Raw genomic sequence first — 25548 nt, 5'->3', positions numbered from 1 at the left:
ATTCACTTAACAATGGAGGGGAAGAAAAGTCATCAAACAGGGCAAACTCCTTTAGCAACGTCAACATTGGGCTCAACCAGCCGTGGGATTCAGGCAGTTCGTACCACTTTGGGAGAACCGGTTGTTAACTTTTGGTGAACTGGTTGTCGGAAGAAATTATTAGGGCGGAGAACTGGTTGTTAAATTATTTGAACGCCACCACTGGGCTCAGCTGTGGTCGCAGCCCGAGGACCTCTTCTATACTGTTTGATTTTACATTGAAAAGCTGCCAGTCCCTGGCAGCTAAAGTGAAAAATGTCTGTGAACTTCTCTGCAAAAAACGTCAGTTATCGATTTTGCCAGTTAGAATCCATGTTGCTCCCTCTGTCCCAGCCTTTCCCAAAATCCGAACAATGGATGCATCACGTGTCGAGTTTCCACACCAGGGTTTATGCAGTCTAGACTGACTGCCCCTCCCTCCCTCCCTCACCTTCGTCCCTAATGCTATTTTCATGCAGGCATAATCTCCAACCTGAAATTGCACAATGCCTCATGTGGCTTCAAAGTATAGTTTTTGCAACAATTAAATTAAGCCCCTGGAAAGTAAGCCTAACCCAAAATTGCTAGGCAATTAACGTTCTCCATTTTCAGAGAACTGCTTAGTTATCTGTGGCCTAGTTACAGCACAAAGGAAGGAGCCAAAGGGTTCAGGGCATTGCTTGTTCTGAAAACAGCCTATTTTTCTTTCTCTCCCAATAAAGGACACCTTTGGAAAGACTGGGCGGGAGGAGGACAGAGGAAAGAGAGATTCTTGCATAACCTCTTGAGATCACAAGGAACGAAGCCGGTGCCCAAGTTTGGTTTCCTTGTCAAGGAAACTTTCAGTTCCATCTCAAAGGCAAACAAAACAACAAAAATAAACAGAAGCATCTAATATGGAGAGTTTGCCAAACAATTTATATACAGCTCCGGACTTTCAAACAAAGAGCATTTTTTGTTCCATATGCCCATTGTTTAATCACAAGGTGAGGCTGCTGTGTCCCTCAACGTACCGTGTTTCTCACAAAATAAGGCCGGGCCTTATTTTTTTTTGACCCACGAAAAAACGGCTAGGCCGTCTTTTCGGGGTGACTTAATTCCGCCTCCTTGCATCCTTGGGTGGGTGGGCAGCGACAGTTGGATGTTGACCTCGGCGTTGGTGAGGCACTTCATATTGGGACACCTTCCGTCACCATTGCTTCCCCTTCTCCCTTGCTGCCGTGGTGTTTAGAGCAACGGCGCGGTGATTGGCGCAGCCATGTGCGGCCAGCCAGGGCTCCTCCCTGCAACCGGAGTCCGGCGGAGACACTCGGCTTCAGGTGCTCCTGTCACCACCTTCCCTTTGCCTTCAAAGGTAAAGCCAATTCTTTTAAAAATGACGCCCTACTACAACAAAGCCTCCCCTGCCCGAGAGAGCAGCCCAACCCCACGTGGGGAGGCGAATCTCCTGGGGCTGCAGCGCAGGATCGGCCCACCTCGGGAGAAGCGCCCAGCCGCCATCCCTGCCTGGTGCTGGGCAGAGCACAAAGAACTTCGCCTGGGGCGCCCAGCACAGCTGACAGGCGGGTCCTCCTTCCCGGCAACAGAGCTCTCGCCAAGGCAGCGAGTGCCTCCCCGCTGGACCCTCCGCTCATCCCACCAGGGCCACTCCAGAGCCGTGTGGGCTGGGCAGAGCCAGGAAAGCGAGCCATGGGTGCCAAGCAAAAGAGCCGGGCCGACCTGAGCTTGGCTTCCTTCCCAAGTCCCTCCAGCACAAACCCGAAGGTGCCACCGGGAGAGGCTGCCTGAGGCAGTGATAGCTCCCACCCATCCACGGACAGGGAGGTGAGGTGATGGCAGCGCTGCTTCCCTGGCCGTCGGAGAGAGCCCGAAGCCCCCTGTCCTTTCCACCCCTCGCCCATCCCATCCCCATCCCCACGCATCTCCAAATGTGCTGGCAGCTCCAAACACTGCATCAGAACGAGCATCAGGCAGAGGCGCTGACTCGGCGGGGCTCAGCTCGGAGGACGTGGTGCAGGCCATTGCCTTGCCTCCCTGTCCACGGATGGGTGGGCACTATCATTGCCTCTAGTGGCCTCTCCTGGTGGACCCTTCGGGTTCGGGCTGGAAGGACTTGGGAAGGAAGCCAAGCTTGGGTCAGCCCAGCTCTTTCACTTGGCAGGCGGGCGCGCACCCGCGGCTTGCTTTCCCGGCTCTGCCCAGCCCGCACAGCTCCGGCGCAGTCCTGGTGGGATGAGCAGAGGGCCCGGCAGGGAGGCGCTTGCTGCCTTGCCGAGAGCTCCGCTGCCGGGAAGGAGGGCCCACCTGTCAGCTGTTCTGGGCGACCCAGACGAAGCTCTTCACACTCTGCCCGATGCAGGGATGCTGGCTGGGTGCTTCTCCCGGGGTGGGCCGATCCTGTGCTGCGGCCCCGGGAGATTCGCCTCCCCACGTGGGGTTGGGCTGCCCTCTTGGGCAGGGGAGGCTTTGTTGTAGTAGGGCGTCATTTTTAAAAGAATTGGCTTTACCTTCGAAGGTGAAGGGAAGGCGGAGACAGGAGCGCCTGAAGCCAAGTGTCTCCGCAGGGCTCCGGTTGCAGGGAGGAGCCCTGGCTGGCTGCACGTGGCTGCACCAAGCGCTGCAGCGTTGCTCTTAACACCGCGGCAGCAAGGGAGAAAGGAAAGCAATGGTGGCGGAAGGTCTCCTGATACAAATTGCCCCACCAACGCAGGCAGCACCATATCCGGGTATGCAACAAAACTACTTCCTAACGGCAAGCCCCCCCGCCATTCCCCCCCCATTTCACGTTTAATATAGGCCTTAATTTGGGGGGAGGGGCTTAATTTGATTTTATGCCAATAAAACTTGCTGGGCCTTCCTGTTGGTGGAGGCCATATTGTTGGAGAAACACGGTAGAAATCCAGGATCTACCTGGATTAACAGGGCTAGGCTGGCCAATATTGATGCTTTGTGATGGAGAACGGAATTGTTTGGAGTGAGACTCGTTTGCAAACATCAGAGGGAATCAATTGAGGTTTGTTCCACTGCAAAACTAGAGAACAATGAATTGGAACATTACAGGTTTAAAGCGACTTCCACAAGATCTCAAGAATTTGGAACGTACCTGGTTTGGTCCTGGATCAAAAATTGGAACTAAAAAAGAAATTATTCTGAGGGCAGGGTTTTCTCCAAGTCGGCACCTTCCGGATACGTAAGGACTACAATGCCTAGAGTTCCCTGCCAAAAGTAGCAGGGACGATGCAGGATGAGGAGCGAGGAGACAAGTTTCAAGTCCAGTCAAAGAAGCTTTTGGGGTCTTTTGGGACAAAAGCACGGTCCCAAATTCAGCAAAACTGACCTCACAGGGTTGTTGTTTGCAAGTAGTGAGTGTGTACTGACTTGTAAGGACGCAGTGGCTCAGTGGCTAAGATGCTGAGCTTGTCGATCAGAAAGGTCGGCAGTTTGAATCCCTAACACCGCATAATGGAGTGAGCTCCCGTTACTTGTCCCAGCTTCTGCCAACCTAGCAGTTCGAAAGCACGTAAAAATGCAAGTAGAAAAATAGGGACCACTTTGGTGGGAAGGTTACAACGTTCTGTGTGCCTTCGGTGTTTAGCCACGCTGGCCACGTGACCACGGAGACGTCTTTGGACAACGCCGGCTCTTCGGGCTTTGTAACCGAGATGAGCAGCGCCCCCTAGAGCTGAAAACAATTAGTACGTATGTGCAAGGGGAACCTTTGCCTTTACTGACTTGTACTCACAAAGGAAAAGTGGAATATAAGTGTATCGAAGAGAGAGATCTGGTGGGAGGTTGAGTTAGGGACAGGCTTGGTTAGGGGAAAACAGCATACAGAATCGGTGCGTAAATAAATGCAACCGTGTATGTATTTTTAATTTAAAAAAGTAAATAAATACTGCAAACGTACAGGCCGTCCATTCGTCTACTGGCCTTTCAAAGTTACAACGGAACCCAAAAAGGTGATGTACGATTGGTCCTCACCTTTACGACCATGGTAGCATCCCCATGATTAAATACTGCTAGACCTCAATTTGTGACAATTGAACCGAACTTTTTTTCGTGGCTTAGTGAGATGTTTGTCAAGTGAGTTTTACCCCATCTTTACCTCTCTTGCCCACCATTCCTGCAGGGCTACACTTCCTGGGGAAAACACACACACACACACACACACACACACACACACACCAAAGTCCTTTTCAAGGAACGCAGCTGAGGTTTGCAACTCTCCCTGAAGTAGGCTCAGATTGTGAAAACTAACCCCGTTCTCCCAAAACATAACACTGTGAGAAAGCCGGAGGTCAAAAAGGAGAGATTCAATCTAGGCCTTGAAAAAGGCTACCGAAAACCATCTTCCTTAACCAGCAAATGCCTCGGTAGCAGAGGTGGGTATTCAGCAGGTTCTGACCAGTTCTGGAGAACCGGAAGTGGAAATTTTGAGTCGTTTGGAGAACCGGCCAATGCCACTTCCGACTGGCCCCGCCAACCCATCTCTTCTCTGCCTCCTGAGTCACAGCTGATCAGCTGGTTCTCCTTTGGTTGCCCTACACAGGAGAATGGAGCTGGAAGGCAGGTTAGTGGGATGGAGAGGGAATGGGGATTTTGCAGTGATCTTCCCCTAGGAGTCGGGGAGGGAATAGAGATTTTGCAGTATCCTTCTCCTGCCATGCCCACCAAGCTACGCACACAGAACCGGTAGTAAAAATGCTTGAATCCCACCACTGCCTGGTAGAAACGCAACTCATGGGTTCCTCATTTGTGGTGGCCTTCAGGAATGCAGAATCTCAAGGTTAGAAGGGACCGGTCAGGAAGAGCTGAGCTTACACCGTGGAGAAAATCCCTTCTCCGGTGTGGTACAGTGTGGCACAGAAGCTCTCTGGTTTCGTGTTGGAGACAAAAAAAAAAAACCCCTGTACAATGACAATCAGGTGGGAAAGCCAACCTTAAGCCAGTTCGCATTCCAAGTTCAAGTATTGTCACAGCCTGCCTCGATTCTCTTAAATTTGTTTGTCAGAAATTTGGAAGTGACAGCATCTAACCTAGAATGCACGCGGCTTATTTGGTTTAAGTCTCCTTCTTCTTTTCCCCCCCAAGCCGCCATCATACAAAAAGAAACTGGGTGGAGGGGGAGGAAAGAGTCGGCATGTTGAAATGGTTTATTTTTTCCCTTGGCTTGCTGCTTCGTTCCTTTCTCCAAAACATACAATTCCCTTTGTAAGAGGCAACGTGAGCGGCTGGAATCTGAAAAATACCAGGCAAAAGGAGTTTTGTTAAGCCTCCCAAATGGAATTAGGTTTGGAATTGCACTTGGAATGGGGATCCAATTCAGTTCCACGCAGCGGTGCTTAAGGGGTTGATCCCCGAACCAATAAAATGCTTTCCCCTCCCGTTGTTATCTTGGCATTTTTCAAGGCAACATCGACGGGTGATTTTACTCCGCTGTTCAGATAGGATATAAAGTCATCTCAACGTGTCTGGCGTGGGACAGAATCTTAAGGAAGTGGCCTTGAGGTTGATGGCCCTTATCTAGGCATGATAGTCAAAACCTGATAAAAACACATCTTGATAATCTGCCACGTTCCCGTCCTGTCACTTCACCTTTGCCTTCACCTGTTTTAAGGGAGAAGTTTGGGGGTGCAGAGGAAACAACACCAAAACAAGTAGCAACACATCGGCAGTTTATCGGGAATGCCCTGCAGAAAGACAGGAGTTGCAATGTCAAGAGAAGTCAGGGGAAAGGTGAATTGATGTCAAAACTCAGCTCCTTGCAGAAAGGGTGGGATGACTGAGCCCGAAAGAGGGAGGGATCAAATACGTCATCAGTCCTGAGTTTCTTTGCACCCTCAAGAGATCTAAGTCCAGCTCACCTTGAATTCCTTCTGTTCTTAACTCCCACTCTTTTCCCTTGGCTGTTAGTAGTTCAGATTCTTGTAGGGAGCTTAAGCTCACAACAACTCTTTATACTGTACACATTTGAACTTTCTGGATCTCCTGATTTCCCTGGTGCTTAATCCCAATGAAGGATATGTCAGTATGTAAGGAATGATGAGCCGGGATAGCCATAACAAAAAGTCAGCCAATGGGAACTGTTTGGTGACTAAGAAACAGCACATGTTGTGAGTCATGTCAGATAGCTCAGAGCCTGGGCACGGCTTAGGGTAACTGGTCTGTATAAATATAGAGCTTCTGTGATTGCTGAGTTCTGGTGGTACTGATTGCTTCTGTTTCTTGTACTTGCTACCACATTGCAAGAGCTGCATGGGTGTTGTATACATGCACCATGTTTTATATTATTGTATATAAACAAGTTTCTTCTATAAATAAATCCCGCTGAATTATTTACTTGTGTGCTGGTTGGATTGCTGCAAACTCTAACAGGATAGGTTGTCTGCTCCCTCTAGCTCTTCCTCTACTACAGGAAGCGCACCAACTCCATCAGCTTCTTCCTTCAACTCTACCCAAGAGCAGCCAAGGGAGTTGGCACTGCCACAGAGTCAATCCATCAATCCTTTTGAAGGGTCAGGCCTTTTCACTTCCAGCAGAGTTTTCAGCTGTAAACTGAATCATCCTAGTTAGTTCTAAAGAACTGGTTTGTAAACCTGTATTTCCCTTCCTCCCTCCTCTTTCCTTCTATGTGATGTCCTGTGAATTGACTTTTTCAACCGTTGTACACAAACTGCTTCTGGGGGTTTTCTGGGTGGGAAGAATAAATGTTTTAAATAGAGGTAGTCCTTGTTTAATGACAGTCTGGTTTAGTGACCATTCGCAGTGGCAAACGGTAAGAAGCAATTTTGCGACCAATCCTTACAGTTAACCGCCATCAATCATCCACGACCAAATGATTCTGAACAGTTCAAGCCCAGAGCAGGGAGAAAGAAAAACGGAGGTCAGTAAGTTTGGACGATAGCAAAGGCAACCCCCCCAAAATAGGATTGTTCACGCTCACATTCAACAGAAGATCCTGCACAGAAAAGATCTGAGATGGTTTAGGGCAGCGATGGCGAACCTTTTCGGCACCGAGTGCCAAAATGGGAGCACCAGAAACAGGAAGAGCAGCTACCCAGCATGCATGCACGCACTGGGTAGCTGAGCTTTCGGTTTCCGGCACTCATGGTCTTCGGTTTCTGTTGCACACGCGCATGCAAAGACCGGCTGGCCAGGGAGCTGCACTTCCAGTTTCCAGCGCTCCCATGTGCACGAAGACTACTAAAGAGGATTTATTTGAAGGGAACATTCTACATCTGGCACTAATCTGGGCGTAGCCAACTCTGAGATACGTAATTCAGGCAACCGCTGCCATGAGTTCACCATCACGGGTCTAGGGGCAGCGTTTCTCAACCTTAACCTTAAGATGTGCGGACTTCAACTCCCAGAATTCTCCAGCCTGCATAGGGGTTGAAGTCATATCATAAAAGTTGCTGAGATTAAGAAAGAGGTTATTTAGGGTAAAGGTTTACACATGAGCTGTCCCACCAAAAAAAAAAAAAAAGAGAGAGAGAGAGATTCCAAACTGGTAAAGAATTGATAAATCTGGAGAATTCACATCCCTTCGCTCTATTCATCACATCACCAAGTAAAAATTCTAGCAAGTTACAGAGCACTTAAAAAAAAAATTTGGAGAGAGGGAAGGAATTAAAAAAAAAATCCCTGAGGGAACGCATGACCTTTCCAAGGGCTGTGCAGCGACACACGGAAAAGTCACAAGCAGTTTCTCATGGATCGTAATTGCTCACAAGTTTGGAGTAAATTAGACTGGCGAATGCGTCCATCTAACGTCGACTCAACTTTTTTAAAAAAAAGAAGAGGAAGAAAGGGGGGGAAAACAAAGTTTTGGATAGGTTACTGGGGTACTGAGAAAACCCCATCAGAGTTCAGGAGAGTGACTATGGTTTGGCCTACACGATGAAGAAGCTGAGTATATTTTTTGAAATGACCATCAGAGCATTAGTATTTCTCATACAGCAATTAACACTCTCTGATGCTAAGTGTTCTGACCCAAACCTTTTTAATGTGGCGCTGTGAATTCTCTTCATTCACAACCAAGAGTCATTCAAAACTAATTGTCCCAGATAAGAGCAAGCCCTTTCAAGGTTGCGGAAGGCTGCCAAGAACAAAAGACTAATGGCAGATAAATATCCAAAGCCGGAAGTTTCAAAAAACAAACTGGATCAAACAGGGCTTCAATGAGTAGAAAGAACTTTGCTTCCTGCAAAGAAGCCAACCCCGAAGGCTGGCTTTTATCCCTTATAGGAGAGACCATCCCATTCCAGCCTTACTCCCGAGTCACCCATGCTGCTTCAGCTGCTCTTTCCCTCACGTAGCCCTGCACGGACGCACACCGAGTACAGGCCCCCCAGAGTCCTCTTTGTCACTGCTGCCAGACTCCACAACCTCCAAAGGAGCACTCCACTCTCTGTTTGTCCTGGCCCCATCCCTGCATCACACCCCTCATCCAAGTCCTCACTCTCAGAGGTCTCAGCTGTCTGTACCTGTTGCCGGCTAACCACAACACTGAGTTCTACTCCTCCTCCCCACCAGAAAAGAACTCTGTTCCAACTGCCAGTTGCCTCACATCCCGTTACCTCAGTTCAAACCGGCAGACGTTCCACTCCTTCACTCAGGAGCAGCCTGCGGCTCCTTACAGTACTAAACATCGGTACCTCACCAAAATGTCTACACCTTCCCCCTATGGAACCATTTCGGAACTTATGGTGGCGAAAGCGATATTCCCTTATGAGTTTCAATCACCGACCACCACAAAGCCAATGGTTTGCGAACCGAATTTTTTCCTGCATAGCGTCCCAGCCCAAACTCATTTCTTACACTGACCTCCTCAGTTCAGACGAATTTGTTCCTTCTACTCTAACACCAGTTAAAGGGGAAAAAAAAACACGGGAAAAGATTTACAGATTGCGATTAGGAAAACACAAGTAAGGGAACCTGCGGAAAAGTATCGTCAACATCATCCCGAAGTCAACAGAGAGGCTGTAAAAAAAGTATGCATCCGATATCCTGTACGTTAATCAGGCTGTTGTGGAAGCAAAGCACGAGTATCTAGCTAGTGGCTTAATACGGGGGAAGAGCAAGGAGATGGTTTAGCATTGCATAGGATTCTTCATGGTCAGACATTCGAGGATGCTCTTTCTGAAGAAAGCTAAGGGGACCCATTGTCCCTTCCCTGCTACAGTTAGAACACAGAACACACAATCATAGGTCAAAAAGGGACTTCAGAGATCTTCTAGTCCAATCCTCTTCTCAAGGCAGGACACCTTACACCATTCCAATGAAATAGCAATTGGAAGGGACCTTGGAGGTCTTCTAGTCTAACCCCCTGCCTAGGCAGGAAACCCTACACCACTTCAGACAAAGGGTTACCTAATCTCTTCTTAAAAACTTCCGGTGTTGGGAGCATTCAGAGAGCCTTGGTGGCGCAGTGGTTAGAGTGCAGTACTGCAAGCCACTGCAATTTGGCAGATCGAATCCCACCAGGCTCAGGGTTGACTCAGCCTTTCGTCCTTCCAAGGTGGGTAAAATGAGGACCCAGATTGTTGGGGGCAAGAGGCTGACTCTGTACACCACTTAAGAGAGGGCTGGAAAGCACTGTGAAGCAATATATAAGTCTAAGTACTATTGCTATTCACAACTTCTGGAGGCAAGTTGTTCCACTGGTTAATTGTTCTCACTGTCAGGGAATTTCTCCTTGGTTCTAGGTTGCTTCTCTCCTTGATTAGTTTCCCTCTGTTGCTTCTTGTCCTGCCTTTAAGGTGCTTTGGAGAATAGCTTGACTCCCTCTTCTTTGGGGCAGCCCCTGAGATATTGGAACACGGCTAAATGATTGATTGATGCCTTCCCTTTCTCCCATACTTCCGACGATCCTCAAACTCCGATCAGGTTTTATTTTTAAATGCTCCATCATCCGCTTCCTGGAGCTGACAGAAGCTGGAGAGCCGCAGGTACCCCGTTCTTGCCCAAGGAAGGTGAACAGAATGTCAAAACATCTCAAGTTTTTCTGGGGGCAGCTGGTTCTCGACGTGCAAGTCGTAATGGGGTCTGCCCATCCTGTAGAACGCTAATCCTAGACAACGAAAGACACACAGGCCTAAAAATGCTCACCGAACATACACACTGAATCCTGCGACATTAAAAAAAAACAACCCACAAAAAGTTTTATTTACATTAATATTATTAATGCAAGTGTTGCTCCCGCCCCAGTCTTCACGAAATCTACTTACACGTGGTCGGAAAAAGAACAATATATATCTCTATGGTGTTTTTTAAAAAAAAAACAAACAACAGCAACAACTATCACCCAAGTTCAGAGTCCATGCCCTTTACACATCTTCATCCTCATCATCGCTGATCACGTATTTCTTCTGTTTCTTGCTGACCTTCTCGTCATCTTCAGCTTTCCTCTTACCGGAAGACTCACCCTCCTGCAATTAAAAAAAAAAAAAAAATCAGATACAAGGCACCCAACACTGTCCAACTATTTACGAAGTCTGCACTGTTAATCTTCTCATCGCTCCTTATCACCCATCCCCTCCCACTTGGGACTGTATGACTGTAACTTTGTCGCTGGTATCCTTACGCTTTATATTGACTGTTTCCTAATATGATTTGATTGCTTATTATACCCTATGACTATCATTAAGTGTTTTGGACCTATGATTCTTGACTCTTGATGAATGTATTTTTTCTTTTATGTATACTGAGAGTATTTGCACCAAGAGAAATTCCCTGTCCAATCGCACTCGGCCAATAAGGAATTCTATTCTATTCTATTCTATTCTATTCTATTCTATTCTATTCTATTCTATTCTATTCTATTCTATTCTATTCTATTCTATTCTATTCTATTCTAATTCTACCCTACCCTACCCTACCCTACCCTACCCTACCCTATTCTCTATTCCAGAGGTCTCCAAACTTGGCAACTTAAAGTTGTCAAGTTTGGGGATCCCTATTCTAATTCAAATTCTATTCCATTCCCTTAGGTCAGGGTGAAATAACTTGGAGGTTAGTTTTATTAACTCCTTATAGCTTTAAGTAGATATAAATTCTGAAATAATGACAGTAACTTTGCATATTGAGCTGGGGCTGAGGTTCTCCCCTATTTTCCCAAATACACGTGATACATCTTCATACAGACGGTTGCCTTCCAGATCAATACATTTTCCCCCCTAGATTCTTTATGCATATCTTGAAAAATTCAAAGGTTCTCCCACTGTAACCAGTCTCCCAAAGGAATCCTTCTCTAAATTATTTTTAGGCAACCAATGATGACTTATGATTAAAAGCAGGGGTTCCCAACCTGGGGGTGCGAGATGATATTCCGGGGGGTGCGAGAAAAGTCCAGGTAAATAATAGGATATTGGCTATATGTTGGCATTTTTATTTATTATTTATTTCAGGGGGTGCGAGGTTCGAGTGAAATTTTTTTAGGAGTGCGGGTCGAAAAAAAGGTTGGGAACCACTGATTAAAAGGAGGGCTCTTATTTTTTTAAAAATGCAAATGTCTGGGCATGCCACCATAGTTGTGTCACAAGTGCTGTGGGTTTTTTTTTATTTAATGCTGAAGCGCAACCGTGTGGTAAAGCTGAATAACACTCAAACTGAACGGCTTGTTAGCTTGAAAAAGAGGGGGGAAAAAAGACAAGCTTTCCATTATCTGTTATTAGGAGTTCATTTCAGGGCAGAATAAATAAAGAGAAGAATTTGAGAATTTTCCTGCCCCCGCCCCAACCATAATCCCACCACTGCAGGGTTGTTGTTGTTTTTAAACAGAGACTGATTGGCTATCAAGAAAGTGAGTTTTGATGATGGATTTCTGCAACGGCGGGGAATAGACGTGGGTGGCCTTTGATACCACTTCCATCTCTGGGTTTATATTTTCTTTTTTATGACCCTGTAATCCCTTTGTTTTGGGTGGAGTCGGGGTGACTGAATGGAGCTGAGCATTTACTGGCCGGATGCTTTTCCTGACACCTACGGGGAGTTCGCAGCACATATTTTCTCTTTGCATCCTGATAGAGAAACGTCTGTCTGCTACCTAGGATTGAACTCTCAACCTTCTGACTGGGAAGCCAACATCTTCACCTCTAGAGCACCTGGCTGCTCTCCAGCTCTGGATTTATACTGCTTTGCTGAAATGGATTTTTTTGTTATTCCTGGGACAGGTTTTCTATACAGGTAATCCTCGACTTTCAACAGTTCATTGAGTGACCATTCAAAGTTAACAATGGCACTGAAAAAAGCGACTTATGACCATTTTTTTTACAGTTACGACCTTGGCTAATCCCCATGCTCGTGTGAGCAAAATTCAGACACTTGGCAAGTAAATCCAATGTCTGCCATGGGTATTTTTGGTTGGAAATCGAAAGTAAATGCGTTTTTTTGTTAAAAAAAAAACCAACCCACTATAAATCGCACTTATGACCACAGGATAGTGCATACGGCTGAAAATGTGAGCTCATTTCTGAGCACCCAAAATGCAATTATGTGACTGCAGTGGGTGTGTATGTGTCTGTCTGTCTTGTCTATCTGAACTTTGAATCCAGATCGTAAGTAGCCCTGGGAAGGTATGTCGTAACTCTGAATGTTCCCTAAAGGGCTGGTTATAAGTCAAGGACTACTTGTACACATATTTATTAGTTTATGGCCTTTATTATTATTATTTAATCAATGATATGGGTTGACCTAAATCAGAGGTGGGGAATAGAACTATGGCCCCTTTATGACTTGTGGACTTCAACTCCCAAAATTCCTGGCTCAGGAATTCTGGGAGTTGAAGTCCACAAGTCATAAAAGGGCCCTCATCTAAATGATGTAAGTTAGCTTGGCCATCCACAAATATTTTGAAAAACGGCATACTTGCTTGTTATTTCAGGGGTGACTGGATTCAAATTTGGTGAGACACCTCAACATTGCCCTTTAAATGGCAGTTTCGCTGTACCTCGACCCAGAAAGATGAGAGTTATGGACTGGCTTATCAACTGATGTCCAACTTCATCTGGATTCTCTCACCTCATCACTGTTGAGCTTCTTCGCTTTGAGCAACCTCTGGGCTTTCTCCTCATCCGAACCGTCGTCACTGTCTGAAGAATAAATTCGAGCGCGCTCCTCTGGAAGAGAAAACAACTCATTATACGCCGAAGTCCAGGCTGGAAAACAAAACCTTAGATCTTCTTAGTGCAGCTTAGAAACTGGGCATTTAAAACCGGGTTGGAATAAGCAATGACAGGCCGCTCTCGCTCTATGCAACCCAGCGTGGAAAATGCGGAGAACGATACCGATATGCTTATTTACACAAGCAAACGCTGCGCGGTGCAAAAAAAGGAGAAAGAACAAGGGAAAGCAAATACACGGTGTGAAGAGAGCACAACAGAAGGTACACACTGAAGCGTAACGCCGACCCAGCTGCAATGTTTGCAAAAAAAACAAATGGGCTGTCAAGGAAGAGGACAGGTGACTGAGTGACCTGTAGGCCGTTCGATAAGCTCGAGGCTCCCCCAACCTGGCACCTTTCTCTCAGCACTGGACTAGCCAGACTGGCTTAGAGACTGGGAGTGGTGCGCTGGGACCAGTCAGGAGGAGAGTGGGGGAAGGATATACCTCGTATCCCGCCTTTGTATCTGTTCTTGATGGCTGCCAGGCTGATGGCCTCTTCTCCTTCTTCTTCTTCGTCATAGCGGTCGGGCTCCAAGTAGCTGGCGCTCAGGCCCCGCTGGTGTTGTTTCTCGCGCATCCTTCTCTGCTGGGATTCCCTACGGATGGACGCGCGCAGCCTTTCCTCCTCTTTCTGCAGGAGAGAAGAAGAGAAGCCGGGATGGTTGCTTTAGGTTTCTGTGTTGGGGACTAAATGGTAGAAGTAGAGTTCTTTAGGATTCTTTAATTGGCCAAGTGTGATTGGACACACAAGAAATTTGTCTTGGTGCAAATGCTCTCAGTGTACATAAAAGATACACTCGTCAAGAATCATAAGGTACAATACTTACTAATAGTCATAGGGTAGAGTAGAGTAGAGTAGAGTAGAGTAGAGTAGAGTAGAGTAGAATTCTTTATTGGCCAAGTGTGATTTGTCTTGGTGCAAATGCTCTCAGTGTACATAAAAGATATACTCGTCAAGAATCATAAGGTACAATACTTACTAATAGTCATAGGGTAGAGTAGAGTAGAGTAGGAGTAGAGTAGAGTAGAATTCTTTATTGGCCAAGTGTGATTTGTCTTGGTGCAAATGCTCTCAGTGTACATAAAAGATACATTCGTCAAGAATTCATCAGGTACAACACTTAATAAGAGTCATAGGGTGCAAATAAGCAATCAAATTCGTATCTGGACAAGGCCAGATTAAAATAATTAACCATGGTGATCTCTGAGTTGGAGCCAGTTGCTCAGCTCACCCTGGCTCATGGAGGAGTAGCACTGTGCAAATAAAATTTGCTTTCCATTCGTTTGATGCTTTTATCCCTCCTTTAATACATCGTGCATAACTCAACATACCTCACACTCCTTCCTCCTCCTCCTATTTTCCCCACAACCACCACCCTGTGAGGTGGGTTGGGTTGAGAGTGAATGAGGGAGGCTCAAAGTTACCTAGCTGGCTTTTCGGTCCCCAAGGAGGAATTAAAGCTTTCGGGCTTCTGCTGATAGGCCCAGGGTCACCCAGCCGGCTTTCATGCCTAAGGCAGGACTAGAGCTCACTGTCACCTGGATTCTAGGCCACCACATTAGCCACAAAATAAAGGGAGAATTCAACCTGTGTATTTCAGAACAGAAACGGAACAGGCAAAAGCAAGGAAACTATACCTGGGGACACATCAATTGATGCTGGCATTTAATAAGCCTTTATTCCTTTTTATGAAGCTGCTCCCTCAGCATGCTCCAAGGAGCATATTCAACAAGGTAGGGGTCTTAATCCTGTGATAGCTTAGGGCAAGGGCCTTCAAACTTGGCAAGTTTAAGACTTGTGGACTTCAACTCCCAGAATTCCTGAGATAACATGACTGGAGGAGGAATTCTGGGAGTTGAAGTCCACAAGTCTTAAAGCTGTCAAGTTTGAAGGCCCCCGGCTTAGGGTCCCTTTAACACTATAGAGATCAAAGATCTGCAGACTTTGAGCAGAAAGACTAAGAAACAAGGCAGCCAAAATTTACAGTTCTGGCTACAGTAGAGAGGAGAGGAAAGGAAAAGGAGAGTTTAAGGATAATATTTTTACCTTAATCATTTCTGTGCGTTGCGACTCCGGATCGCGGCCAGCCATGGGCAAAATGCGGATTTTCTGCGTCTTTGAACATCGGTCTGCCAATGAGAGGGTCATCTTTCTGTGCGTGGCGCTGTCTGTGGAGTGTGGCCTGCGACAAATGAAGCAAGTTAATGCTTAGGGGGGAAAAGGATACCTTTTGAAAGAAAAAGGACGTGCCGTTAAAATATTTGCACGCTTACCGGAAGGTCAATTTGGTCTTGAAGACGGCCTGTCCCTGAAGTCCCGTCCCTTGTCGGATGAAGAGATGGTTGTGGTCTCCCTGCAAGGGGGCTTTATAGACGTCGAAGACTTCATTCCCCAAGTGTAAGGACATGCTTCAAAAAGAGAGGACAATTAATCCACCGATAAACTGATCAAGGAGAGAAGCAACCTAGAACTAAGGTGAAATTTCTTGACAGTGAGAACAATTAGTCAGTGGAACGGCTTGCCTTCAGAAGTTGTGAATTCTCCAACATGGGAAGTTTTTAAGAAGAGATTGGACAACTATTTGTCTGAAGTGGAGTAGACTTTCCTGCCTAGGCAGGGGGTTGGACTAGAAGACCTACAAGGTTCCTTCCAATTCTTCTCTTCTCTTCTCTTCTCTTCTCTTCTCTTCTCTTCTCTAGTATTCTTTTGTATTGCATTCTATTCTATAGTATTCTTTTGTATTGTATTCTAATTCTATTTTCTCTATTCTATTCTATAATTCTATTCTACAGTATTCTTTTGAATTGCATTTTCATTGCACTGCACTGCATTGTATTCTAAATTCGTTGGTGCCATTCAAGACAATCTCAAGCTTTCCTCGCCTTCAATTAATGGGACCAAAGATCTGAAACCGAGAGGAAAATCTCCCCTAAGAATAATCTCTTCTACCCTCCACCTCCAAACATGTTTTAAGCTTCACGGTTTTCCAAGTGTCCACTTACCTCCCGTCAGACCACTTGACGATTCGTGCATTACTTTCTCGGATCTCCTGACCTTCTTCATCTCGGCGAGTTCGCCAACGTATTGTGTTCTCTACCTTTCGAGGCACAAAAGGGTAGAAAGAGGATTGCAGTCAAGGAGCAAAGACGGTGGCTGTGCAGTCAGGCAAGGGAAGTAGGGGAAGAGGAACGCCCCGGCATTCTACGCCCTACCTTCAGTTTTAATCTCGTCCTGCCTTCTTCATCCAGCATCTCCTCGTCTTCAAATTCATCCTCGTAATACTGAGGATCGAAAGGCCTGTGAGACAGTAAGAAGATTGCACAAACCCAGTCAAAGAGTTCTCTCACTCCAGGCACAAACGACCAGGCTCATAGTATTACCCTACTTGGGACATCTAGATATATAAAAGCAGAGACAGAATTTTCCCACCTTATTTTCCTCCCCAAAAACTAAGCCCGAGCACACAGTTTCGTAGCGAAGCACGGGTACCGAGCTGGTATTATGTAAAGAGGACTAGCTTGCTTGAAATGGCTCAAAAGCTGGAAAAGGTGAAAGGAAAGAGAACAATCCTCAGCTAAGATTTTTTTTTTTAAGGCACTTGGGATGATCTCACCACAGCCAAACCAGAAGCCGTGAGAAGGTTAAGCTTCTTTAGATATTGGATTATAAAATCCCACTGCAATTCTAGGGGGCTCCATATTAGAGTGATTTTATTATGGTTTTATCTTAATTTAAAGTTTACTTTATTGTCATTGCACCTTGTACAGTGAAATCAAACACCATCTTCAGTGCACATTGAAAATAAAACACAAACACACATCCTTCACTCTCCACACATTGAATTGAAAACCCGCAACACCGCACCAACACTGCACTATACAGCAGAATTCAACAGAACTCCTGCCCTGGGATAGAAACTGTTTTTCAGCCTATTTGTCCTTGTTTTTATTATCCTGTACCGTCTGCCAGATGGTAATAGTTCAAAAAAAAAAGGGGGGGTCCCAGGATGAGATGGATCTTTGAGAATGTTTTGAACTTTCTTAAGGCAGTGGGAGCTATAAAGCTCTTCCAAAGAGGGGAGAAGGCAACCCACGATCTTCTGGGCAATGACATTAACCCTCTGGAGTGCTTTCCTATCTGCCCCTGTGCAATTAGCAAACCATACAGAGGTGCAGAAAGTTATTATCTCCTATATTGTACTGTCTACCTATCTTACACAAGCACATGCACATAAACGTACATCTATATTCCGATGCTTTAAATTAAATTTGTACATTAGTGACTGCATGACTTCTGTAGACGCCATACACTAAATAAATAAGTCAGCAGCAGGGCTAGGGTTGACTGAATGTGGCTGAATGTGGAATGTGACTGAATGTGTCAGTGGCGATGGAGCAAAAGTCAAAAAGGAAGCCAGATCTGCTGCGACTAATTTAACAACTGCGCCGATCCACATAACAAACGTGGCCAGGAAAGTCGTAAAACGGGGCAAAATTCACTTAACAAACATCTCACTTAGCACTTGATTGTGGTCGTACGTCCAGGGCTCCCTGCATTTTTCCAAGATTCGGCTTATCATTTTCCCCCTCCTTTACCTGGGTTCCACACTGAGGAAGTTGGGAAGCTTTACAAAATACAGGTCGTTTCCCAGATCCGTGTTGACTTTTGGAATTTCTACTTCTATCCGTGTTTCAGGGATAGGTTCTTCTTCTTGCTGATCCTCATTCAAACCATTCTCATCCTAATCCAGAGGAGGAAGAAAAGGCCTCAAATCGGTTATGAAATTGAGCTGAATATCCCTCTGTATATTTGTGCTTCAGGTCTTTTTCTTATTAGTTCTCTTACTGAGAATTCTGATGCATAGACTCAACGTGAGGCCTGCTTAAAATACTAGCTGGAGGAAGGAAGCAAAGGTTGGCTTCCTACTAAATGAGGAAGTAAAACAGCCACAAAGAATTATCTTGCCATCCTTTGCCTTGAAAAGGATAGATGCTAACAGGGCACTGCTCATTTGGGTGCACGCCTCCTCCTCTTTGTACTGTATATATGTGTATATCTTGAGTAACTTGTTGAGGATAAATACATGCCAACTACTTGGCGGCTTCAAATCTAGCTATCTTTAGAATACTGTTTTTTCAGCTGTCTGCAATCTTGTTTTCCTTATTACTACATGCTGTTACATGATAGGTTACATTTGCGTGCAAGGCAATTCACAGGGGGACTTGGAAATTTTATTTTGTGGAGTAAGCTAAACCAAGAGGCTCAAAGCCACCACTAGAAGAAACTTTGAGATTCTTTTAGTCAAGGAGAGAAGCAATCTAGAACTAAGGAGAAATTCCCTGACAGTCAGAACAATTAACCAGTGGAACAATTTGCCTCCAGAAGTTGTGAATGCTCCAACCCTGGAAGTTTTTAAAAAGATGTTGGATAGCCAGTGGTGTAGGGTTTGCTACTTAAGCAGTGGGTTGGACTAAAAGACCTCCAAGGTCCCTTCCAACTCTGTTATTCTATTCTATTTTAGCCTATTTTAGGTTTTCCTCTGCAGACAAAATCTGTCTGTTACGTTCCTAGTGCTCCTCCTTTCCACATCTCCAAGGTGGTGCAGCTAATGCAGGCGTAGAAGACAAACAGGCTAATGTGCTGAAGATTAATTCTCAGTGATCCCTTCGGAAAGCAGCTGTGGATTATCGTTACTCTTTTGCTAACAGGATGATTGCACAGCATCCAATCCTTAGAACTACAGGATCCAAATCTCATCTCACAGTTTCCGAGCAAGGCTTTTATTGAGATGACCGGGTCAAAAGAGGAGGCTATTCTTTGCCACCAATGCTGGGACCTCCACTTACAATAGGCTGCCCTGGGGTTGGTGGCTTGTCTTCTCCGTCGCTTCCTGAAGAGATATCATCTGCTCCTCCAAACAAATCCATGGCGTCTCTGTTATCTTAAGCAGAAGGTTAAACAGAAGAATTATGGTGTAGAAAAAGACGAGCGAATCTGGCAAAAGGAAAAATGAGAGACCTACAAAATCAGAGATGGAGCCGACCAGAAGCTGGTTTAGAACAAGGCTCAAATGTCAGCATGAAGTTAGTAAACCAAGTGGGCAAAACACACACACACACACACAAAATCTCCTACACAAGAACATCCTTTCTTTCAAGTGGCTCAGTGGGATATATATGGCCTTGTGAGTTGACCTCTTAAGAGGAAAGCTGAGAAGGAAATAATTCACCGCTTTTAAAAAGACCAGTAACACGATTTCTCTTTTCTTTCCAAGCGAAGTAGTAATTTGGGCACATCTTATATAGCAAAGGTCTTCAAACTTGACCGCTTTAAGACGTGTGGACTTCAACTCCCAGAATTCCTTAGCTAACATGACCGGAGGAAGAATTCTGGGAGTTGAAAGTCCACACGTCTTAAAGCTATCACGTTTGAAGACCCTTGTTATATAGTATTTGCTGCAACCTCCAGGTTTGGAGAATTTGGATCAGGGTGAAGGATCCAGTCCACAGTACAAATAGTGGTTTAAAGGAAACCTTTAGTCCTTGAACATCAGAACTTCTTACAGCCCCACCCATAGAGCCCTGTGAAACTACACCTATGACACATTTGCGGGGGCTAAAAATGTACAGCCGAGCCTGGAAGTCTCTGCACTAGGCCACTGGAGGAAAAGAGTGGCTTGTCACTTAAAATCAAAGCGCAATGCAACCAGAAGAGGAGGAAGCAACGTGTCGCTTACTTTTTTGTCCTTCCGCATCGCTCTCCATTTCGGAATCTGATGCAATTCGCTTCTTGCTCTTCATTTGGGGGATATCATCGTCACTGTCGCTGCCTCTTGGCGATTCTGTGAGGACGTAATTTTTTTTTTTTAGCCTTCCATCCAGGGTTACACACCCTCCCAGACTAGCCTTTCCAGCTGGAGCCCTCAAGATGCTAGAGAATACAATCATCAGCATGCTGATTCCCCCATATTTGCATGTCAATTAAAACCCAATTTGGGGCCACGTAAATCAAGCAGACTGTGAGAAGCAGGTCTGAAGGTGATGTACTCATCTCTGAGAAAAACAGCTGGTCAGTTTTGCTTAACCAAAGTCTGTCATGCCGTGTACAGTGACAAACTGCTGACAGTGATTTATCTAGAAAAAACATGCCCACATGGCCAAGGGTTCATTTCATTTCTCTTTGCAGTTTAGAGACCACACTGCATGGCTTATCGAATTAAAAAGTAGAAAATAATAATAATGCAAAAACAAAAGCCCAGAGGAGAATTTTAAGAGATAACAGCTTACTAGAATCTGCTCGCATAATCCGCCACTTGGGAAGTGTTCGACTAGTGATTTGTGATATGAAACCCAGCATAGTTATCTCGTTTGCTATGTATACTGTCATTTTTGTGTATAATATAATAATAATGCAAAAACAAAAGCCCAGGGGAGAATTTTAAGAGATAACATTCTGCTGGTTCTCAGCTCAGCCTAATCCAGAGTTTTCCAACCCCAGCAACTTTTAAGCCACAAAGACTTCAATTCCCAGCAAGGTTTGGCTGGGGAATTCTGGGAGTTGAAGTCTTCAGAGCTTAAAGTTGCTGAAGTTGAGAAACACTGTCTTAACCCAAAGCCTGGGGGAACAGCTACATTTTTTGCAATGTTCTGAGCATAATAGCAATAGCACAGACTTCACAGCCCTAAGCGGTTTTACAGAGTCAGCCTCTTGCCCCCAACATCTGGGTCCCACCTCGGAAGGATGGAAGGCTGAGTCAACTTTAAGCCTGGTGAGATTCGAACTGCCAAATTGCAGGCAGCCGGCAGTCAGCAGAAGTAGCCTGCAGTACTGCACTCTAGCCACTGCGCCATCCGTGGCTCCTAATAACCAAGATCAATGGAACAACCTAAGCATCCCTTTGGATTTGCTTAGCTAAAACTCCCATCATTCCAAAGCATCATGGCTAGAGTTCATGAGAGAACCAGGTTTAACAAAGGCATCAAAGAAAACCAAGACGAAGGCTAAACCTTAAATATATCTCGCACTCATCCACGAACCCCCATTTCTTTTACCCGATTTGTGCTCGCGTTCCTCTTCCTCCTCAGACAAATGGCGCTCTTCATCCTCTGAATGCTGAGGCCTCTCGTCATCCGAATTCGGAAGCTTCTCCTCTTCCGAGTGGGCCACCCGTTCATCCTCATCCTCCGAGTTCTGCATGTTTTCTTCATCGGAATTTCGCGGCCTCTCCTCATCCTCCGAGTTCTGCAGCTTCTCTTCGTCAGAGACTTGGGGTCTCTCATCTTCCTCATCAGACTGGTCCATCCTCTCCTTGTGGTCTGAGATCTGGGTCCTCTCTTCGTCATCAGAGTTCTTCTCCTCGTCGTCGGAATGCTGAATCTGTTCTTCGTCCTCTGAATTTTGGAGCTTCTCGTCCTCCTCTGACTGATCGCTCTTGTCCTCCCTGCCCCATTTTTCATCCTCGGAATGTGCTTTCTCGGATCCGTCCGCCTCGGAGTGGCGGCTTCCTTCCTCTGATCTGCGATCTTCATCGTCTTCCTCATCGTGTGCAGCTTCCGAGCCACTGTGCTGTTCGATCTCGGACTGGTCGTTGTCCTCATGTTCAGAGTGCGCCGAGCCTTCAGAATGAATGTAGGAGCGTTCGGACTGGTTGTCGCTGCCGCTGTGGTGAGACACACCGTCGTCCTCACTGTCTTCACCGAACAACTCTTTATTGCTGGGTTTTAAAGCATCTTGATCATCCTCTCGGTCGCTCTCGCTACCGGAAATGTTACTAACAGAGCCGGTGTTCTCTCGGTCCGAATCTGAGTCCGATCCGGAGTCAGTGTCTAGCCAAAACACACAGAGAAAAAAAACCCCACAGTATTCATCAGAAAATAAGAATCAGATGTCTTACAAAGCAAACATAACACTACCACTTTGAATTTACAGTATTCATTCTGCCTGAAGGAAAGCATATATTCTTAGAAAAGGGGTGGGAATATTAATCAAGAGAGAAAATCAGTATTAAATGATGCCAGGGAGCCTAGGGAGGTTCTTGGACATCCAAGTCACAGTTGTCCCAAAGGTGTTTTTTTCCCAAGAGGCAGCTAGACTTTCTGGTTTTTCTGTGAAGATGTTTCACTTCTTATCCAAGAAGCTTCTTCAGTTCTGACTGGATGGTGGGAAATGGCCTCTAGAAAAAGTACCTTTGGGGTGCCAGGGTTCGTTTCAACACAATATATATATAAAAAAAGAGAGCCAGCAACAAACAGGAGTGGGGTTTACTCCTGAAAGGCAAAGGAGGAAACGGACGATTGGAAAAGGCCGCAAATAGGGGGGAAACCTGCAAAAAGTGTATTTCCGTGCACCTATGTCGACATTCAATTTTCCAACCTCAGAAAGACTGGTTTCACAACTAGAATGTTTTTTTCCAATTAAACTTTCTGACACTGAACCAAAATTTATTATTATAGTTTTATCCTGCCTTTTTAATAATATAACTCAAGGAAGTGCACATTTCTAATACTCCTGCCTGCTAGCAAGGAACCCTAAAAAGTGGGTGGACCCTGAAAGGCCCTCTGCACATGCTCAGAGGAAGGGAGGGGGGAAAAAAAAGAAGGAAGGAAGGAAGAAATGAAGGAAGGAAAGAAGGCAGGAAGAGAGGAAGAAAGGAAGGAAGGAAAAGAAAGGAGGGAGGGAAGAAAAAGGAAGGGAAGGAAGGAAGGAAAGAAGGCAGGAAGAGAAGAGGAAGGAAGGAAGGAAAAGAAAGGAGGGAGGGAAGGAAAAGGAAGGGAAGAAGGAAGGAAGGTAGCAAGAAAAGAAGGAAGGAAAAGGAAGAAAAGGAATGGAAGAAGGAAGGAAAGAAAGGGAAGGAAGGAGGAAGGGAGAGAAGGAAGGAAGGAAAAGGAAGGAAGAAAAGAAGGGAAGAAGGAAGGAAAGAAAGGGAAGGAAGGAGGAAGGGAGAGAAAGAAGGAAGGAAGGAAAAAAAGAAGGGAAGAAGGAAGGAAAGAAAGGGAAGGAAGGAGGAAGGAGAGAAGGAAGGAAGGAAAAGGAAGGAAGAAAAGAAGGAAGAAGGAAGGAAAGAAAGGGAAGGAAGGAGGAAGGGAGAGAAAGAAGGAAGGAAGGAAAAAAAGAAGGGAAGAAGGAAGGAAAGAAAGGGAAGGAAGGAGGAAGGGAGAGAAGGAAGGAAGGAAAAGGAAGGAAGAAAAGAAGGAAGAAGGAAGGAACCCCGAAATGTTCTCCGGCGGCGTTTCCAAATTGGGGCAGGCCCCCGCGCATGCGTGACCCGCTCCCTCGCCCTACTTCCTCACCCCTACCTTTTTGCTCCGGTTCCGTGTCGGCGTCGCTCCCGAAGAGTTCCTCCATGTCCGCCATACCGAGCGAAGCCCAATACTCAGGCCGGAGCCACGGGCCCGGCGCTGCTCGGTGACGTCACCGGGCCGCGACCTGGCCCCTGAGCGGAAGGGGCGGGCTTCCTCGCAGTGATTTATTTAGGGAACAAAAAAAAAATGGCGGTCGGTTGCTTTTCCACCTTGCCACGATTTCAGGGTTGCGCCTCTTGACTTTAATAGATCTATGGCAACGCCTTCTTTGTTGAGAAAAAGGGCGGCCAAAAAGGAAGTTGTTTTCCCATAGAGATAAAATAATAGAGTCGCACGAAAAAAGTGACTTATGCCCATCTTTCACACTTATGACCGATGCAGCGTCCTCACGGTCACGTGATTTACCAGTGATTTACAACCACTTGCTTGACAACTGGTTCATATTTACGACGGTTGCAATGTCCCGGGGTTGGGCTTTGGCAACCTTCAAACAAGCAAAGTTGATGGGGAAAAACCAGATTCATTTAACAAGCGGGTTATTCAACTAACAATTGCAATGATTCGCTTAACAAATGCAGCACGAAAAGTCATAAAATGGGGCAAGTGTCTCTCAACAAACTTCTCACTTAGCAACATGAATGTTAGGCTCCGTTGTGGTCCTAGGTTGAAGACTACCTGTAGAGTAGCCTCTTCCTCTTATCACCATCTCATCCCAGTTGCCTCCATGTTATATTACAGCTTCCATCATTCTCAGTGAACACAACGTCAGGCTGACCTGATTGAAGACAGTTTTGTCAGGCAAAATTTATTTGTAATCCATGATGTTTGTTTAAAAAAGACAAAAGATGCACCTGTGCTATAAAAATGCATTCACTGTATTGTTGGATGCAGACCTTTGACTGTTATTTGCATTTGTGAGATGGTACTAAATCATGACAATAACTTATGGGAGGGACAGAAAACTTTTCCGTGATAATAACTATTAAAAGAGCTTTTAAAATATTTTTATTATATTAATGACAGCATGCAGTTTGGGTTTGGGATGAAAGCCTGTGCTTGTTTTTTTTTTTTCTCCAATGGAAATCTCAACCAAAACATTTTACAGTTTGTAATGTAGAAATGGTGTTATTTGCATCAAAAATAATAAGACCGCTCCCTCCTAAACATACTGATGTGCTACGAATCTGTTGAAGATGTTCATCTTCCTTACCTAGGTCATAGAGACCTAACCTTAACGCTAAGGGGGATTTTCCCATGTATTTTACCAGGAAACATAGGGCAGGTTTGAAAAGTCACCCTCTTTCTAAGCATAGCGATGCACTAGGAATCCGTTGACTCTCCAAATTCATGGGGACCTAACTCTAAGTGGGTTTGCCCCCCTATGGGATTTTCCCATGTACTTTACCAGGAAATGTAGATAGGGTGGGTGCAAAAAGTCAGCCCACTCCTACCCATAATCAATGTGCTAGGAATCCATTGGCGATGTCTATTTTGCTGTCTGAAATATTCAGGAGAATGATTCAAATCATATCAGGCATGCAGAACTTAAATTCAAGTACTGTTTCTTGGATCTAGGTTTGACATATTAACTCTACTATGAGTTGCAAACCAAAGCCACACGTGACATGTAGCTGCCCAAGCACACATAATGCCATTAAGGAGACTTGAATGCTAGTACAAGATTGCAATTGTTTCTCCAAAAAAACCCAAAAAGTTGCATCCAGTGATCGACACACCTAACTACAGCATCTCTCTCTCTCTCTCTCTCTCTATCTATCTACGAAAGCAAAATATATGTAACTGTTCTTTAAAAAAATTTTGGAAAGAGAGATCTGACGTTAAATAAAGAGGGTGCTTTCTCTGTGAATCCTATTCTATATACAAAATGGCTACAACTGGCCCTAAGTTGTGTTACTGCTTATATTTCATCGCCTTCCTCTTAATTTTCCCAAGGCCAGCCCCATGGGCTATAGAGTGACCACAGAATATGAAATTGTCAAGCTGTAAATCAGAAGCAGGAATTTATAGAAATGGTGCTATTGCAGGACAATATTTCACAGTGAT

General features: G+C 45.4%; 1 protein-coding gene across 1 annotated transcript; it reads right to left on the bottom strand.

The window, feature by feature from the left end:
• Window positions 1-10180: 10180 nt before the first annotated feature.
• Window positions 10181-23634, bottom strand: LEO1 (LEO1 component of Paf1/RNA polymerase II complex). The gene is made up of 12 exons (XM_026709738.2): window positions 23479-23634; window positions 21235-22008; window positions 19920-20024; window positions 19030-19124; window positions 17779-17924; window positions 16396-16480; window positions 16186-16280; window positions 15457-15591; window positions 15230-15365; window positions 13627-13813; window positions 13039-13136; window positions 10181-10448 (listed from the first exon to the last, which is right to left on the bottom strand). Exons 1-12 carry the CDS (start codon window positions 23534-23536, stop codon window positions 10347-10349), a joined length of 2016 nt encoding a protein of 671 aa, XP_026565523.2. The 5' UTR covers window positions 23537-23634; the 3' UTR covers window positions 10181-10346.
• Between the last annotated feature and the right edge of the window lie 1914 nt (window positions 23635-25548).

This window comes from Pseudonaja textilis, chromosome 13 (assembly GCF_049901715.1).
Source record: "Pseudonaja textilis isolate UNSWEBS1 chromosome 13, rPseTex1.2, whole genome shotgun sequence".
NCBI lineage: Eukaryota > Metazoa > Chordata > Lepidosauria > Squamata > Elapidae > Pseudonaja > Pseudonaja textilis.
Note: the sequence above shows the minus strand (reverse complement) of the source record. Positions and strands in the feature narration are given on the sequence as shown.